Source organism: Lytechinus variegatus, chromosome 12 (assembly GCF_018143015.1).
Source record: "Lytechinus variegatus isolate NC3 chromosome 12, Lvar_3.0, whole genome shotgun sequence".
In the NCBI taxonomy this organism is placed as follows: domain Eukaryota; kingdom Metazoa; phylum Echinodermata; class Echinoidea; order Temnopleuroida; family Toxopneustidae; genus Lytechinus; species Lytechinus variegatus.
The window spans coordinates 22,101,508-22,120,580 of record NC_054751.1 but is presented as its reverse complement, the minus strand read 5'-3'; the positions used below and the strand labels follow the sequence as shown (position 1 = coordinate 22,120,580).

Sequence of the window (19,073 nt, the reverse complement as noted above, 5' to 3'; positions counted from 1 at the left end):
TAAAAGAAATATTCAAAAGTTCAAGTAAACTACGGCTTGTGTGAATATGTGTTTATATCCCTGTGACCAACATATTGTACGATTCTGTTCACAGATTATTATTGAACTAAATCATTTCTGTCTTATGATCTTTATTCTTTTCAGTCCATACTGTGATTATGCATCATTTTAGCATGCTTTACATCATTTCTTCATTTCATTATTATTGTTGATATGTTGTTTCTCTTTCCTACCTGCTCTCCCTCCTCCCTCTTTTTTGTCACCCATATTGTCTGATGTACATGCATTAATTTTCACAATTTCATCCTCACATAATATACCAGAAGAATCCTGGAAATAAATATGATGTTGGCCTTTAACTCTTAATATTTCTGGTATTTCATGAAATAAAGCCATCCAATATAATTATCATCATCTATCCCCCCCAAAAAAAAATAAAAAGAGGGGAAAAAAATTATTGAGCAAATCATGTCATACTTCCGAGAAGATCCGATAAGAATATTTATTGAAATAAAGAAGAACATTTTATTTTTTGATACTCCCTATCTCTCTATCCGAGTATCTCTCTCTTATTTACTTTATTGTCTGTATTGTTTTTTTTAATTCCTTTGAGTCGAGCATAGAGCAATTTTTCATTTTTTAATGTATATGTAAATTTAATGTGTAAATTAAATGAATACTCCTATGCAGTAGTAAGTAAATATTCCTTTCTCCAATTAAGTGATGAATTATACTCACCTATTATTGCATCTCACCTCTTATTCATGTAACTAGTTTTATACACTGTAACTATCAGAGGGACCAATATAATTCAAAAATATGTATAAAAGAAATGTTTGAAACTTTTACTTCAATATTACAGAGCCCATTACTAAAGGTACTAGTGAGTAGTAACATTCAAAATATTTTTTCTCCTGATAAAATACAGTCTGTCTGGTTAGTGAGGTTGGAATATCTTGATAATGGAGATATTGTAGGTAAAATAAACATTGTTACCCTCTAGATTCTATTCCTTGATTAAGTATCTGATTAGAAAAGTTGAAAGAGCCTTTATAAATGGCATGTCTACTTCAAATTATTGATATGATTATTCACGTCATAAAACCACTACATGTACTTGTTCACCTAACCAACAACATTATATCTCTATACCTGCACCTACCTCATGTATAATTTTCCTTTCTCCATAACACATCCCCACTCATTGTAATTCATGTATGTCGTGTGTCATATTCCCTCCCCATTATCCACCCATCCACTTACATGTATGTTGCACATGCTTTCAGTGGTAAGCTATATGACCTTTGACCTGTATTGTATTGTTTTGATTTGAACAGGGTGTACGTCCAATCACAAGAAAGCGTTCCTTAGTGGTGACAATGAGCCCTGGATGTTCAGGGGAGGTCTAACTGGAGAGTTTCATGTGAGTAAAAGAAGTATAATTTGATGATGATAATAACTAGAAGAAATGGGGGTCCCTAGAACTTGAGGAAATCCCCCCCCCAAAAAAAAAAAAAAATGCTGAAAAGAGCCCTAGAAAATAAAAAATGAACCCCCAATTCCTCATTCACTGCAATGTTAAAGCTTATCCAATGTTGCAGAATTAGGCAGTTGGTTGTGTAAAGTAGCCACCAAACAAACAATTGTTTTTTGCCAGAGCGGTTGTGATTATCAAGGTTGCTTTTTTTTTATAATAATAATAGGCATTTATATATCGCCATCTATCTGGAAATATTCTATTCCGAGGCACGTTGTTATTATTATTACCCCGGCTTTAGCTCGAGCTGCCTCTCAGCGCTCATGCATTCAAGGAATTAATCCTGCCGGGTACCCATTCACCTCACCTGGGTCGAGTGCAGCACAATGTGGATAAATTTCTTGCTGAAGGAAATTACGCCATGGCTGGAATTCGAACCCACGACCCTCTGTTTCAAAGTCAGAAGACTTATCCACTGGGCCACAACGCGTATATATAAACTGACAAATCTGTTGGGCTAGTGACTGTTTCGGTTGGTTTGGTTATAGTGTTTTTTTTTTTTTTTTTTTACTTTAATGAATTTACATCATTGAGCTTGAGCAACAAATTATATCCTCCAACATGTATTCTTCTGGGAATGCTCTATCAGTGTCATTATTCATGGCAAGTTTAATGTGATGGATAATTCAAGAATTATTGACTCTGCTCCACTTGTGTAAGTAAGATTCAGCCTTGATAATATTTTTGTTTTGACCAATCAAATCAATTAAATCAAATGCAATTATTGTAAAAAAAACCCTGACACTTTAGCATCTGTTGTAATATGCCAAATAATGTTTCAAATATTGTTCTTGACTGGTCATTACCACTTTCTTATTGATTTGAAATGATATATCTTTGGTGATATTGATACATTGGGGTAAATATACATATTACAAGATATATTTACTGATTTGATTGACAGCGTATGCTTCCCCTGGACAATGCAGCTGATCTATTAGTCCGCCAGCAACCCAGACAGGTCTGCAGTAGAGTCTTCACCATTAGGCCTTTCCTTCCCAAAGATGAGGTCAGTATCTCGTGAAAAGACCACCAATCTTAGAATTTTACAGATAGTCACCATATTATTTGTATTTATTTATATGTGACAGATATTTGGGTTATATAAGAATCCTATTTATTGCCATGAATCCATGAAGGTTACTGAATTTATCACCTAGTTGACAGCCACTTTGACACATGTTATGTATGAAACTTCTGTAGGTTTCCATGATGAAGGAGAACAAGAGCGAAGTAGTTTCATTGTACATCACATATTCTTTTGTGGACATGTTGGTCCTTAAAATGACCTCCCAAACTCTATATAACTCCTGTTAAATATGAATTTCACAAAAGTGTACAAGTATTAGCTTAAAGGTTAATGCTAGTTTTGGTAACGATATCAAAATGACTTCTTACAGAATCCAATGAAATGACCACCAAAGTGTCTGTTTGTATAAATAAAACGCATGTGCCAAAGGATTCTGGAAGAAATTGTGTAATTGCTGCAAAATCAGCAAATAAGCACAGGATTCGGGTAGAGCGTTTGGCCCGACGCTCTAGCAATAATTATACATTGTCCCACGTGCGCTCATCTGTGTTGGGGATCTTCGGTGTGAACATTTTTCAGCGTAGATTTCAAGATTTCACAAAGTTCAGTTAATGTATCTGTACCAGATCTAGATCCTCGATGATATACTGACAATTAAGCCTTGTTTTACAGACTTTCTCATGAAATCAGTGTTTACTGCAACTACTGGAATTTCTCTTTAAACAAGAAGCTGAATTGATCATTTGACATTGAATGATTCGTAGATTACACTCTTAATAGTTTAACCCTGTAAATTTTCTTTTCTTGACTTTAGAAGGTGTTTTTAGTTAATGCTTCCTCCCTTTTGCTACACAATCATAGCTATAGTCATGACATTCAACTCAAGCAAAAAAAAAAGCTATAAGTGTGAACTGTTGGGTAAAACACAGATAATTTGTAATTGAGGTAATTCTCATTGGCCAAAATGTCAGTCATATGGGGTGTTTCAAGAAACTTTTGATCAATTGCAAGTCTATTTTTGGTCCCTAAATCAATCATATGTCTTGCAATTAATTGCAAATTAGTGATTGATTGCCAATCTGCTCCTTGAAACAAGAAATTTAATCTTGTCAGGTGTAAAATTGCGACAGAATATTTGCAATTGATCGCAAATATTTTCTTGCAACACCCCATTAGTGTATCCTATCATAGAATCTCATTTTTCCCGAATGAAACCACATTACCAATTGCAGGGTCCTAGTTTCATAAAGAGTTAAAACTATGGTAACACTGCCATTATGGCAACTACCATGGAAACCTTGAATCTGATTGGCTGCTGAGCCCTGTTACCATGGTAGTTCTGTTGCCATGACGGCAAAGTTACAACAGTTGGGCCACAGGTTCCTGAATTTGATGAGGCATTTGAATTTGAAAGTGATTTGGTTGTTTTGTGATGATTGTAAAATAATCTTACATTGTTTTATTATTATTTTATTGATATCATAGGAAGCTGTAAATAAGATGTTCTCACTGCAACATGATGGTAAGGGAGATATGAAGAGCTTTGATGAGTATCCTCAACTTCTAACGGACAAGTAAGTGTCATCATCCAAATAATAAGTATATAAATAGAATAGTAACAAAGTGGCTGAATGAATCAGTGAAATATATTGAAAGTTTGAGGATGCCCCCCCCCCTAAAAAAAAAAAATTGAATCCTTCGAAGTTGCATTTGATGAAAACACTCATTGTTATTTAGAATGGGCAAGAAGCTGTTCAGAAATCTTTGTTGGTCCCCCTATGTGAGTTATGCTAGCACAGTAAATTTACAATTAGAAAAAAAATTGCATTTTTTCTAAGTATTTTCATTTCAATTACATATTTTGCATTGTGTTCATTTGACTGAACAGAATGAATGGTTTTGATTTTCGCTTGACATTTTCTGGTACACAGCCATTTAGAACATTTAGAAACCATAGTATATGTTCTAGCATTCACTTGAAGATAACATGATATGAGGACAAATGCACATGTAGCACATTCTGACTTCACTGATCCTGCTGGACATGGACATGAAAAGTGAAAGATGCCTGGAATGGTACATCGTCCCACTTCTCTTATGAAATAATTGATTTACTCTACCACTTTAATTTAGCTTTACCTGAACAGTCTTGGTCAATCTCACATATACAGGTATCTGGGTCACTTTATCACATTGAGTCCGGAATACTGCTTTGTATTGGAGGAGTCTGAGTGTATCGTTGGCTATGTGCTAGCAGCTCTTGATGTGAAATCCTTCCGTACCAAAGTAGAAGCTGCCTGGAAGCCTGAGCTCCAGGCTAAGTATCCACTCCCACCGACAGACAAGGAACTCACACCTGCAGAGGTAAGTTCTCTAAACCTCATTGCATATATTACTCTTAAAGTCTGTCTTTAGATTTGGTAAATCCCCCTAAATGTGGCTTTGATTATAGATAATATGAATGTGTATACCCCAAAACAGTTTAGACGTGGAGGATATGAAATAAAAATGTATTTTTCAGTATTAAGTTTTGTGATTTTACTTGAAAATGTATTTTTATCAGGTGCCTGATCAAAAATGAAATAATATAGGTATGTATTTCCAAAATACTCCAATGTTTTTAAAAAAAAGGTACAAATATGTACACAATAGGCAACACGCAATTGAAAAAGAAAATTAAGTAGGTAAGTAAGGAATGCAAACATACTATATAAAGAAATGTACATTATTGTGGGGGAGCCAAAAGAAGACAAAATTAGTCTTAAAAATCAGGCACCCTACATTAAATGGACAGTAAGTGCAATCAAAATAATACAAAGTATTATAAAGTATATAAATGTGGCTCTCATTCAGAACTTTCTAAATGACAGTATAAAGATGATAAAGATATCATATAATGTTACATATAAAAAAAATACAATATAATTTGAGTAATTGATGAAAAGATAAGTTTGATTTTAAGCTAGACTATTATTTGTTAAATTGGTATCTATCAGGTACTTTTTGAAATTACATTTGAAAAAATGGAGTGATACTGAGTTTTTAATTTCTTTTCATTACCACTGATGTTTATTTATATATTTTTTTTTTTGTCTCAGGAGTTGATCAAGAGTATACATGAGAAGGAGCCAGAGGTGCCTGCTACCATGTCTATACGTCTTCCGTCCCCTATTCTAGTTGATATACTGCCCTCTGTTGAGGATCAGGACGTCGTCAAAAATCTACTAGCGTGTGTTCTGGCTGCTCTTAAATCTAATGGTGAGAAATGACTTTTAAACATAACTGAATTTTCTAAATAGATCATAAGGGGAATTTTTGAAGCAAAGCTGTAATGTTATGAGCATCTCGATTTGGCAGATTAAGTCACATGATATTCAATTTTTTAACACATAACACTGCTGTAGAAAAATGTGAAAAAAGAGACATATTGGACAAACGAGTGCCATTTCGATGCGTATAACAAATGGAAATATACTGTAAAAATGTTTGAGAGATATCTGTGTTTTATGTGTAGCTAATTACTGTAAAAGCTGCTATTTTCGCGTACAGAATTTGTCACGAATCGCGGGGGTCCCGATATTTTCGCAGGTTGTTAAATTCGCGATCGGAAGATGTACGAAACATTTCCACATCATTTCAAAGAAGCACAACTAGTGCAATTCATGTGCAAATGTATACTCCTCAAAGTACCCATGTTAATATGTCTTTTGTAAATAAATATGTCCCTGTAAAAACAGTTACAAATTTTGGAAAAAGATGGCTTAAATTTCACTTTTTTAACCTTTAGATCTAAAAATTCATCATGCCACAGGATCTATAAGGTTAAGCAACCTTTGGAATTTGTGTTTTGTTTGATTCATTTTTCAAAAAGTTGGTAAAAGTGCAAAATTGTGGAATTTTGTGAACAGAATCTTCACCTCAAAAATTCTGGTCGTGTGACTTATGTATATTAATGAGTATGCAAATAGCTACCAAACGTGTGTATAGAGTCAATCAGATGACAATAAAATCAAATTATTTCATGGAAAATACATTTTAATTTTACAGTGAGTGTATGAATATTGATAAAATAATGTTAGAAAATAGTTTAGGCTCTGATTTTGTTTAAGAAGTTAAAAAAAGTGAAATTCTAGGTAACTTTTTTAATCACTAACTGTACTTACTAAGCCTCATTTTTTGTACATTTAGAGGTGCATATCTCCATTTGAAATAGTCTTAAAAAGGCTAAAATAGTCTATTTAACAGACTGAAAAGCTTTTAAACATAATTAAAAAAAAAAAAAATTCTCACTATTCAGGATGTTTTCAATAGCAAAGCTTTGCTGTTGGGGGCATTGGAACTGACTAAGACATTTATTAATATTTTAGCGTGTTGTTAAATTCGCGGCCGATCGGCAATTCGCAAAAATAAAACCCCCGCGAAAATAACAGCTTATACAGTATGTAAGACAAATAAAGCATGTGTCCTGTTGTGTTTGAAAGTAAATCCATTGAAACTTTGGTGCTGTTATATATAGTGCTCTTGGCACTCGTGTAGTGGCTGGAGCTCAGTGCTGGGCCTATATTTTATCTATAAAGGAGATCTTATGTGCACTGCATTTATACTATAACCCACTCAGTTGCTTATTTGTAACCTATTCGGTCCTGTTTACATATCTCAATGTTATTCGTGATTTGTGCTGGTTGTTGTCAAACATAAAAGCAGTCTCGGTCATTACCAATTACTCCCCCCAGGTAATGTTTCTAGCCATGAAAAAAAAGAATACTTTTGAAGATATTGGAGCTTCTACATTATCTCATAACGGAATATGAATATGCATCATCTCTTACTGGTATCTTTTAGGTTCAAGTGGTGTCCACGCTGTATTAAAGGAAGGCAACGAATCTCAACACGAATTCTATGCTAAGCTCGGCTTCTTCAGGATACCAGAGCAAGACCAGTGCATAGATGGAACGTCTATCGTTGGGCGGGGAATATGAAAGACGGTCATCACTAATAGCTAGATAGAAGCCTTTTTTTTGTTTTTACATTTGAAGATACCACCAGCTTCCCCATGGTCTGATGCATTGTAACCCATCTACAATCTCTAAAAATGGCCATCTTTTTTAGGAGAACTTAAAAGCTCCTGGGGAGCATTTCATGAAAGGACATGTCAGACGTTTTATTCGACAAGTCCCATGTTATCCGACAGTTACCATAGTAACAGTGCTTCTCAGCCAATCAAAATCAAGGAAAGATGTCAGATCTGACAACTTGTCGGACAAAAATGTTGATGAAACGCCCCCCTGAAGTCATGCCGGAGGATTATGATGAGAGCAAATTTGTTACAGAAATGTGTTATTGATATATGTTATCTGAAATGGGGGCTGGTCAAGAGCCTCGAAAACCCCAAAAGAAAGAAAGTAATGTGCACCTTGTTTCTTCATCTTGTAGGGATAAGATAAAGAGGATAGGCTTAGGGTTGAATAAGGGAGTGTTCTTCTAAGCATCCTATCAGCATTTTCACTAATTTGCTGTGAGCCAATCAGATGCAAGGATTTTTGTAGCTTATAACAGTTTCCAGTGATTTTCATGGAATACTCCCCAGATCCATCCCCCCCCTCCCTCCGTACTGTAATTAATTGGCTTTCTGGATTAGCGTTTGATGTCTTGGGAGTTGGGTCTGTAACACAAAACTTAGCAACGATTGTAGAACAATTTGAACAACTGATTGTTCTGTACAGTAACAATACAAGTGCATTCAGTGCAGTAACCACAGTACATGGAAATCCCAAAGCTTGTGTTACATGTCCAGGTCCCCGTTGCAGAAAGAGTTGCGTTTAAACGCAAGTCAAATAATCAATCGCAAGTTCAAAATGCGCGCTGTTGATTGGTTGAAAATCAAGTTGCGATTGATTGCAACTCTTTCTGCAACGGGCCCCTGGGATTGATTTGATTCACCCAGTCTAACTTTTTAAATTTTGAATACAACTCGTGCGGCAGCTGGTCGTAACTGGAATGATCATAATAAATTCCAACTCCAAATCAGTATCAGATGCTCAATACAAAGTATCAACCAACATGTTCTATGTTTTTCAGATATCGCATATTGATTGATAGTTCCTTTTTTTTAAATATGTATGTGCACACTACCAATATCATCAGTGGGTGGATAGATGAAGGGGGGGGTGTAACATAAAGGGATACAATTAATATTAACCTATGTTTTTACTTCATTATGATAGTGTTAGTTAGAGGTGGATGGTTGGCATCAGGTTCTGTACACTAGGACAGTGGCTCGTTGCAGAAAGAGCTGCGTTTAAACGCAAGTCAAAAAATCAATCGCAAGTCCCAAATGCGCGCTGTTGTTTGGTTGAAAGTCAAGTTGCGCATGATTTATAGAGTTGCGATTGATTGCAACTCTTTCTGCAACGGGCCCCAGGTCATATGTTCTGTTATATATTTCATGTGTAATCTTCTATTTAAAAAAAATACCGATTCCCTTATCAGGTGGGTGTTTCATAAAGCTGTTCATAAGATACGAATGACTTTACGCATGTCTGGTAACCCTTTCTCATGCCAAGTGATATCCCTATGTAATTGAGTTAGGACCTAAGATCATGTTCCAGTCGTGTGTAAAGTTGTACGTAACTTTACAAACAGCTTAATGAAACACCCACCTGTAATGCAAGAATACCAAGGGTGCTTGTTCATTCTTTGCTATGATGCGACCTTACCTCAGAATGTAATTTACATCCGGATACTGTTTCATAAAGACTTGTTTTAATAACAAATGCACAATTTCTGTGACAAGTTCACTATCAACCAATCAAATTCAATGATTTCAGTAGCTTTTAACTGTTATCGTCATTGTGCTATTATAACAAGTTTTATGAAACAGGGCCATGTTCCTGTCCTGGATTAGAATGGGGAAGGGGCAAATAGTTTTCAGGAGCGCTACCATGACCAATACTTCTCTTTCTCTCTAGAATTCATACTCCCTGTTTATGGTGCGACCCGTCTGAATGATTGCATTCAGAAATATATTTGGAGATGGAAATACTCAGTACTCGTGTGATTGATCCAATATGTCATGATTCCTTCCACATTGTTATCATTGATTGTTAAAGCATCATTACTGTTTAAATGCTATAGTTCCTCCTCTTAAGTGAAATCCCTTCTTTATACAAATAACATCTAAACCCATTAAAAGTGCATAATTTGATATGCATCATGAAAGAAAAGCATATTGTTGTTACGAGTGTATTCTATGAGTAACACTTTTATTATTCATCAAAATTGTTTTGTAAGTAGATGATTGATGGAAATATTTCAATATGGATTCATAATGTCCTTTGTGTTTTTCAATATTCATTTCAAAGTCAATGAAATTTTGGGTTTTGTCCTATGCCATGATGACAATGTTAATGAACTGTTTTTATCTATCAATAAATAAATGAAAGTTCACATTCTAGAAAAAAACAAAACACCTTTGTTATGCCTAGATTTGAAGCGAAAACGTAGTGATATTTCATGTACATGTTTTCACCTTTATAACAATGCTCTAAAAGGGATGCACAATAAATCAATTTAAGCACTTTGTGTTGATGCGCCTGCCAACGCTGTGTACCTTTTAGCAATAATTCAAGCTTCATACCAGTGTGAATGATGCTCTTAACTTCTGTTATTGCAAGTTTATGTATTTTGTATGATCTATAATACTTGTCTTTAGAGGTTTCTGTCCCACATTCTTGGTTTGTATCTGTCTTCTAGTGCACAGGTAACAAACTAATCATTTTTTTTAACAGTCACAAACGATACACAGAACGTATGAACTCAAACCTGTATTTTTTTTAAATTATATCTTCACTATATTGCTGCAATATTCTGTTTAGTGCTTTTATTTCTTATGAAAAGTGTGTAACTATCTCATTCAAGTAGTATTCTGTATACCTTTACTGAGGATAGATTTATACCTCGCATTTCATGAAATTTAACTTTTACTTGTTTAATTTGTATTGACTATGGTAGACTTGTTATTTGTTTCCTTTGAATTCATCTTTTACTCTAAAGTCCATTACTTGGTGATAATGGATAACATTTGTGTATTGGTTTAATTTTTTTTTATTAGGACTAAGAAAGGGATTATGGAGGGAATGATTATCTGTCTGATGGTAGTGCTTTCTTGCATTCCACATCGGCAATTTGCGTCTTTCTTGACCTGAAATAACTTGTTTATGAATGCCAAATGTAGTTGTTTAGCCTTTGAAAAGTCAAACACAAGTTCAAATATAATATTTTTCATAATGTGGTTTTATAGTGAATGTGTGTCATATAGAGGTACAATATAACATGGGCTGGTTATCACTAACTTGATTATTAAGTTTTAAATTAAACTCTGTTATAAAATAGCTCTGTATTTTTAAGCATCGTGATTGGCCAATACGCGTCACATGACATCCAACTTTCATGGTGCACTGCACGGCAGTGCAAAAGGTGCACAACGAAAATTGATATTGCACGCTCAAGCAAACCATTGCGGTAGAATTCCAACAAAACTGTACTGTAACATTTTAAAAATTTGTTGCTATATTATAAAACAAATAATGCACTCGCTCTGTCATGCGGAAAAGTAAATGCAGAGAAAGCTTGGTTTCTTCAGATGATGCACACTGGGAAATCGCCGCAAGCGGCTCGTGCACAGTGCGGCATCTATCTAAAGAAACCTTGCGTGCTCTGCATTTCCACTAACGCACTCGGCTGCATGCATTATTTGTATAATGTAACACTCAATTTTTCTATACATGTATAGACCTTAAAATGAGATTTTTACTTCATAATACTCTGGGCAGGTGAAATACTGAAAAATGTTTTAAAATTGAAATTGCATATTTTGTTTTCTTGGAGAGCAGTCAAGGGTATTTTACTTAACCAGTCGCTAAATTCAAATTTGCTGACTTTGTCCTGTTTCGAAAGAATTCTGAAAGAGATTTTGACGGATTGATTGTGATGTTACAAATATATTGTCAAGGGATACAAATATATTAGCACAAAATATGTCGGGATTTTGTCCATGCAAATTTGGACAATGACAGTGATGATGTATAATGAGGATATTTTGCTATGTCTGACCACTTGAAAATGTTGCTGCTTTCACAGCTTGTGTACATGATGTATGTCACCATCACATCTTTGTGTATTTGGCTTATGATCGATACACTTTGCTCAAATTAATATTATTGTTATATTTCATTTCACGTTTCTGCATTCAAAGTCAAATATGGATAGAGCCAGATAAGATAATAGTTGGAGAAAAACAGAAAATATGATGATGACCATACATGTCCAGTCTGCTGGGGGGGGGGTAAACTTGTAACTATAGTCTGCTCACCTGCCGCCTAGACCAGAGCCCCGTAACACAAAGGTTAGCCATTAATCACTATTTTGAAAGAGCAATTCTGATTGGTTCCTTTTCAGTCTACTGAAGAATATGTGCATGCAACGATGACCGTGATAGGCCATTTCTTTGAGCAATTGACCGCTAACCTTTGTGTCATGAGGCCCTGGAACATGAATGACAACCTCACAAGTATACAAATATTTTCATTTTTTCCAAACAGTAAGTGGAGGCGAACCCAGGCATAATAGAGCGTAGTATTGACATGTCTACAGTTCTTGGTGCTATAGTACATACATGCAGGTTAGCACTAGTCGACCACTAATTAGAGAAATTCTTAACATTTTGTAACAAAGCGCAAAGTAAATTGCGTCTTTCAAGAATTTGTTACTGCATTTTGTTCATCATTCGCCTTGCTAGTCCTTGATACACACTTGCTTTTGAAAGGACTTTCATAAAATGAAGTATCAGGATGTGTGGATGCCATTTACTGAATAACTAGTTCACTGGCAGTTTCACTTTCTAATGTCACATAATGTTTGAATATGCATCCTATTCCTGGTATAGTTGAAACTTGTGTAACTTCTTTGCTTTCTTCCTCTTTCCTAAAGCCACAAAAAAAAGTATTTGCAATTATCTATTTATTTAAACACTTTATTAGGGAGAAAAATAAATTTGCATCATTGTAAGGTAATGAATAGGGATTAAGGATAAATGTGAAATCTCTACCACCCCTCCATACACTGTCTGAGCTATTATTTGATCTCTGTCAATACAGTATTGGTGTAATTTCTGTTACCTTCATCATTATTCCATTCAAAATGTTAACACCTTTCCTGTACACTCCATTTGTTCTCACAAAAAAATGCAATGCATTATGTACATGGGCTTGATCAAATGGTGTTGTCCTTAAATTGTAATGTTATGCCAAAGGTATTGTTCATTGTAAAAATTGATGATTAAACATTCTTAATCATGTCCTTCAAATTATGTATACAGTTTCTTTTGTTTTATTGTGATTATGCAAAAAAAATAGTGTCTGAACATACATTGATATATATTTTGTCGCGTGGCTGGCAGAAAGGCGTTTACACTCACGATCCCTGGAAAGTAGTTATTTTAGTAAATCGTCAGCGGGTGCTTGTGCCCTTTTACAATTTATACCAAATAGAAGAGCTATCAAAAAACTTATCATACAGCACTGAAAAAAAAAAATTTGGTAGAAAATCGAGCTAACGCCCTTCTGTCAGCCGTGCAATTATTTATGAGTTGCTGATTCAGTTTAGACATGGTTGCTCTCTCTCTTCCCTCCTCTTTCTGTATTGCTCTTTCTCCCTCACTCTCTCTCTCTCTCTCTCTCTCTCTGTTGTTCAGTACAAGAAATTCATTCCATTGCACACCCTCCTCTTTTCCTTTCCATTCCTTACTCTCCAGACAAGAAAAAAAAAACCTACCAGATTTAACATGACATTACAACACTTTTATTTCATACATCATCTCCAAGAACGCCATTTACAATAAACATTGCAAAGGCACAAAAACTCTACAATATTGACATTCAATAAATATGTGCCACTGGTTATTGTAATTAGCATCACATACACATTTACACAACAGACATTACATAGTTCATTGGTAGTAAACAAAATCTCATTTTCCCAATTCATATCAAAATAAATCTTAAAACAACAGAAACAATTTAACAATGGCAATGGAAGCCCTCAACACAAATATGATCTACGAAATCAAGCATAACTTAATGTAAACCAAAGAGGTTAATTAAATTAAGTACAGCTCAAAAATCAGAAAGGTAACAAATGACTTCATTAAAAAAAAAAATTCTTTTGAGACAAACATGATGTGATTGATTTGTTAACATGAGTCAAAATAATATATGCAGCTACACCAACCCTTTCACACACACAAGGCTTCTAACAAAAATTATTGGGTTAATAAACCTGACATAATCCATTAATTAAATGATATCAAAATAAGAAAATATATACTCAACAAAGCAGTTTATATATAAAAAATACTAGAGCAGACTCAGTTCTTCTAAACTTCCATATCAAAATGAAAAAGAGGTATGAAACTGAAGATGTTTCAAGGAAGAAGTCGTAATAAAAAAAACGCCAGACTTGAATTTTCATTGTAAAAGAATATTTATAAATAAGAGATCTTTATGATACTCATTTAGCTACATTTCCAAAAATAGGACTTTGATATTGATATGATAGTTTGTGGCAAGTACATGTAGCATCATCATCATTTCTGCGTAGTACATGTAACTCTAAATTTAGGCTTCAAATTTATCCATAAAATATTTGTATTGACCCAGATGAAATGTGATAAACCAATATTACGGTATTACTCTCATTCTCCTTGCCACCGGTAGCATGGAACTCTTTGTATCAGATGTATCTTACATAAGAGATAAATGAAAGGACTGAGGGAGAATTATTTTTGCTCAAAATTATCAAAGAATTATTGACAAGATAGAATTCTATTATATGATTACAAATGAACTTCAGAGTACATCTTTAACAAATGATAACATATTAAAAAAAAACTGAGTTTGTGTTTGATCTCACTACAGAATAATCATGTATTAATTTACATACCAAAAATACATATATTTACATACTGTTTCATTGAATTATACACAACACACATTTATCATTTGATATTGGGATGATTAAATGTATGCATACAAGTGAATGTATGTCAAAATGAAGTATAAGTTAAACAAATACAGGAATATGTATAAAAGGGTTGATAATCATAGAAACAAAAAAACAGCAAGAAAAAAATGTGTGTCAATCATAAATGATATTACAAAATAAAAAGAAATACCTTGCAAAACTATAATATATAGAGGATTCATATAACATGACAGGCAATATTTCATTTCAGATTTGAAAAGTGTATATTATCAAGATGATCGGGAAAGGGTGGGGCAGAGACAGGGTAATAATAAACAGCTAGTTTAAGGGCCTCACTGCTTATGTAAGTGACTATTATAGGGCACTAGAGGGGGTTTGTCATTGCTTTTTCTTACAGAAGTAAACCTTTAAACATGAGTTAGTGCACTTGCGGCCCTTAGCAAATGATACGCCAATATAAAACAAGAAAAAAATATTATTTACTGTTCAGATTTGGTCTACCAAAGATTAAGTAGAGTAGCATGTCAATACAAAACTTTACAGAATTCCAAATTTATACATCCTGATAATGAAAAAAAGCCAAGGCAGCATGTGATGAAATAAATGAAGCATAAAGCAAAAATATATCCCAAAAGGAACATTTTTACAATCTGGATGTGACAGTTATAACAATACAGTTAAAGTGCACATTCCCATGGATTAATTTGATGCACCTTGCATCATTGAACAAAGAACTCATCTTTTATCCCCCCCCCCCCCCCGAATATCAGGATAAAATACATAACTATACTGTATATTTCTATCAGCACATATTGTCCTGCAATACGAAATGTGCCAAATTTTTTTATTCACATCATGAAACATGCCATGTTTACAGTCCATTTTTGCATGTGTTATATTAACTAGTGAAAAGTCGAAGGTGGATTTTAAATGATTAATGGACAAATAAGAGAGGCATATGCTAATGATTATTTTCACATTAAACTTCAATACATGCTGTAAAATGCTTATGTCATATTCAACAAAATACTCTAATTCTTACTGAATTATAAAGAATGCATTATTATAACCAAACCCTACAGAATTATACACCACGATTGTGCATAATGCAACATAGCATACATTATATACAGACAATGATGACAAAAATAATGCACAGATTTCCCAATATATATTTGAAGTAAAGTCGTGATCCGGACAAAATTGCAATATGGACTCCACCAAAACAATGTACACATTGGTTTTAATTTTTTTCCATATTCATCCTATACAAGAGGGTTTTTTTCTTGTATTCAATTGGCAAGTCTTACACGATGCTACACTGTATGAAATCTTACACAAAAATGATTATACATGTATGAATTTATTAGTCACTAAATTGTTCTTAAAATATACTGTTTTAATGTGAAAGTGCGTGTTGAAAGTTTGAATGGGGGAACTGGAATCCCATATCATACCATTTATAAGTATACCAATGGGGAGATGTCAACCAATAACTTCCACCACAGTTAAGAATATGGGCTATGTTGTCGTTAAAAAAATACAGAAACCTATCTCAAGAACACAAACATAGGAGCAAACTCAAAAGTGAGAACTAATGTCAATTAGATGCATGTGATATAACTATTCTGCTTTTTAATACGTTACGTACATGTACAGGCCTACAGAAAAAGCTTTGGGTAGAGCTGCTATTGGTTATATGGAGATAGTTGTTCAGGTTCGGGTTACCTCGGAGCGGTCCTGCATTTAATTTAGTTCATACCGCACTTCCTGTGGTATTACATACCCAGGGTAGAATTCTAAGGTTAAGAAGTTTAGCCCTATGCTGCCAATGGTTTTACAGAGGTGATTAATTACCCTAAATATAGGCATATTTTCAATCCAAGAACCAGGGGTGTCCGTGATTGAGATATATCGGCAGGGAAGCGTTCCATTACACCACTGTAAATACAAGTTCATGTATGTTCATATATAATCCTTAGTTACCTTACTGAAACATACATACAAATCATAAGTTGTTTTTTGCAAAGTTGCAGCACTTCATTAAACAATGCTTTAGAAAGTAAACCTTCTGAGAAAGTAGTTTCTATATTAGCTGCCAAGAGGTTGAACCAATCAGCTCCTTCTGCATGCCTAGATTCAGTCTTATCTTTCTTCTAAGGAACATCTCTTTAAAGAGATGCCAAATCTAAATATTAATCTTTCAGGAGTTATTATTTCTCAGAAATCATGGAGATCTTTCACTTAATCCAATGGATCAGTACAAAAGATGCTAAAATTGATAAATTTTCATGCTATTTTTTTTCTTGCAGACTTTTAAAAAAAATCTTATTAGTACCCCTTCAAATCTGAGCCCTGGACCATTTAAACAAAATAATTGATTTTATAACTAACTCTAACCTGTAAATTTAAGGCAAATAATGTATGGTCAGTACCCCATGTCTGCGCGGTCTCCCAAGTCTGCGCACCCGCGTATCTGCGCGATTCTAGTAAAAGAAGATACGCAACGAGCACGAACTTTACACATGCAATACATAAACAGGTATTCATAAAAAAATCCGACTCAAAATGGTGGAAAAATAATGAATTCAGGGCACTTCATGTGACGGCCTCAAAATGCAGCCTTTCTCATCAAAATCCCTGAATCGTGTGCAAAGTGAATGAGTGCGCAGACATGGGGTACCATTTTTTTTACAATCTGAAAATGACTGCCCGAAAGTTTTTACAAGAAAATCTTATATTTTCTTTCATTTTTTAATGAAAAATTTGGTACACTTACTCTTAATGATATAAGGAACACTATTAACCAAAAAAAAATTGTGAAATAAGAAGAAATTCATGTTAAATCTTTACTCAAATTGTTAGGTGCGCAGACTTGGGGCCCACCATCATACGGTAATTTAAAAGTGATTGTAAATAAAACATTGAATTAATTTGAACTGAAATTGAAGTACAAATTGTGCATGAATCTCTTTATATTTAATGGGCCAGATATAATAAAAAAAATATCTCTGTGTGAGCTTTCCAGATAACATTATTTCATATCCTGTATTTTGAATAGACCTTAAGTTGAATTCAGGTAGGATATTCTCATTGTCTGCTGATCTAAACCACAAACCAATATAGCTGATGATGACTGTGCAACTGGTCCAGATGTTGTCATACAGTAAACCACACATGATACTGGAACCAGATTCACTAAAACAAGTTATCAGTAACAGGTACTAGAACTCAATGTTAACTTTGCTCTTGACCAATCAAATTGCTATATTTCAGTAGCTTTTAACAATAACTGTCAATGTATAACAAGTTTTATGAAACATTGAATGTAGGTAGGGTGTATATTCCAGTTAAACACATTAACCGGTATCTATCAGTCCTTTATTTTAAAATTAAACAAAGGAAATCATATTGCTCTATTGTTGCCCTGACCACAGAGTAGATTTCTTACAGATAGGCCCACATGAATAAATTCCTGTAAGCAGTTTGTACCATTGACTATGCAGATTTCTTGTAATTTTGAAAAGCATAGTTTAGGTTTGTTAGCAGTTTAATAAAGAATCGTATGTAAGAAGTGTTGAAATCTATATTCACTTCATTTACATAATATTCTGATTGATTTCATAAGTAAAAGAATAAGGCATTATACACTAAGGCCCGTATTCTGATAGCAGGTTTAACTTAAACTCAGGTTTAAAGTTGTGGTTTAAGTAGGCCTGGGACTTTCGGGTTTTTTTCTCTTCGGGTACCCGTGGCAATTTTCGGGCGGGTACCTGGGTACCCGAAAATCATGTCGCTCGAAATATATCTGTAGAAAAAACCCATTGGTGACGTCATCACGCCAATGCATGCAAGCCAATTTATGAATGAAAATATAGTAAGCATGCGCATTGCAAGCCTCCCGTGCGCCACGCATTATTCCATCGAAACAAGTCTGCAATACTCTGTCACCTCGTACCAAAATTGACCTAGAATTCCACTTTTCTATATTTTATATGAATTATGAAAGGTATTCTCAGAGGATCTGTTTTCTCACCTATAGCGCACAGGTAAGCAAATTTTAATTACTTCTTGCTTTTCCGTCAAAATCGTACGAAGTAGCGTCGATATTACATCGTGTTCGTGAGTTGTAGAATCTATCGCTATGTGAACAAAGTCAATTGATTTCCGGGTTTCGGAGCGTGACTGGTTAGCGCCTCGTATGCTCCGAAACCCGGAAATCAATTGACTTTGTTCACGTAGCGATAGATTCTACAAACTCACAAACACGATGCAACATCGACGCTACTTCGTAAGATTTTGACGGAAAAGCAAGAAGTAATAAAAATTTGCTTACCTGTGCGCTATCGGTGAGAAAATAGATCCTCTGAGAATACCTTTCATAATTCATATCAAATAAAGGAAAGTGGAATTCTAGGTCGATTTAGGTACCAGGTGAAAGAGTATTGCAGACTCGTTTTGACGGAA

At 34.4% G+C, this 19,073-nt stretch overlaps 1 protein-coding gene across 3 annotated transcripts in view; it reads left to right on the top strand.

Moving 5' to 3' along the window:
• Window positions 1-8,416, top strand: part of LOC121425395 (protein O-GlcNAcase-like) — a 38,081-nt gene extending 29,665 nt beyond the window's left edge. For all 3 annotated transcript variants that reach the window (XM_041621436.1, XM_041621437.1, XM_041621435.1), the window contains 6 exons: window positions 1,338-1,423; window positions 2,442-2,546; window positions 4,053-4,141; window positions 4,739-4,931; window positions 5,666-5,825; window positions 7,410-8,416. In XM_041621436.1, coding sequence (XP_041477370.1) covers window positions 1,338-1,423; window positions 2,442-2,546; window positions 4,053-4,141; window positions 4,739-4,931; window positions 5,666-5,825; window positions 7,410-7,546 — 770 coding nt within the window. In that variant the 3' untranslated portion in view covers window positions 7,547-8,416. The remainder of the gene's footprint in view (window positions 1-1,337; window positions 1,424-2,441; window positions 2,547-4,052; window positions 4,142-4,738; window positions 4,932-5,665; window positions 5,826-7,409) is intronic.
• Window positions 8,417-19,073: the final 10,657 nt, after the last annotated feature.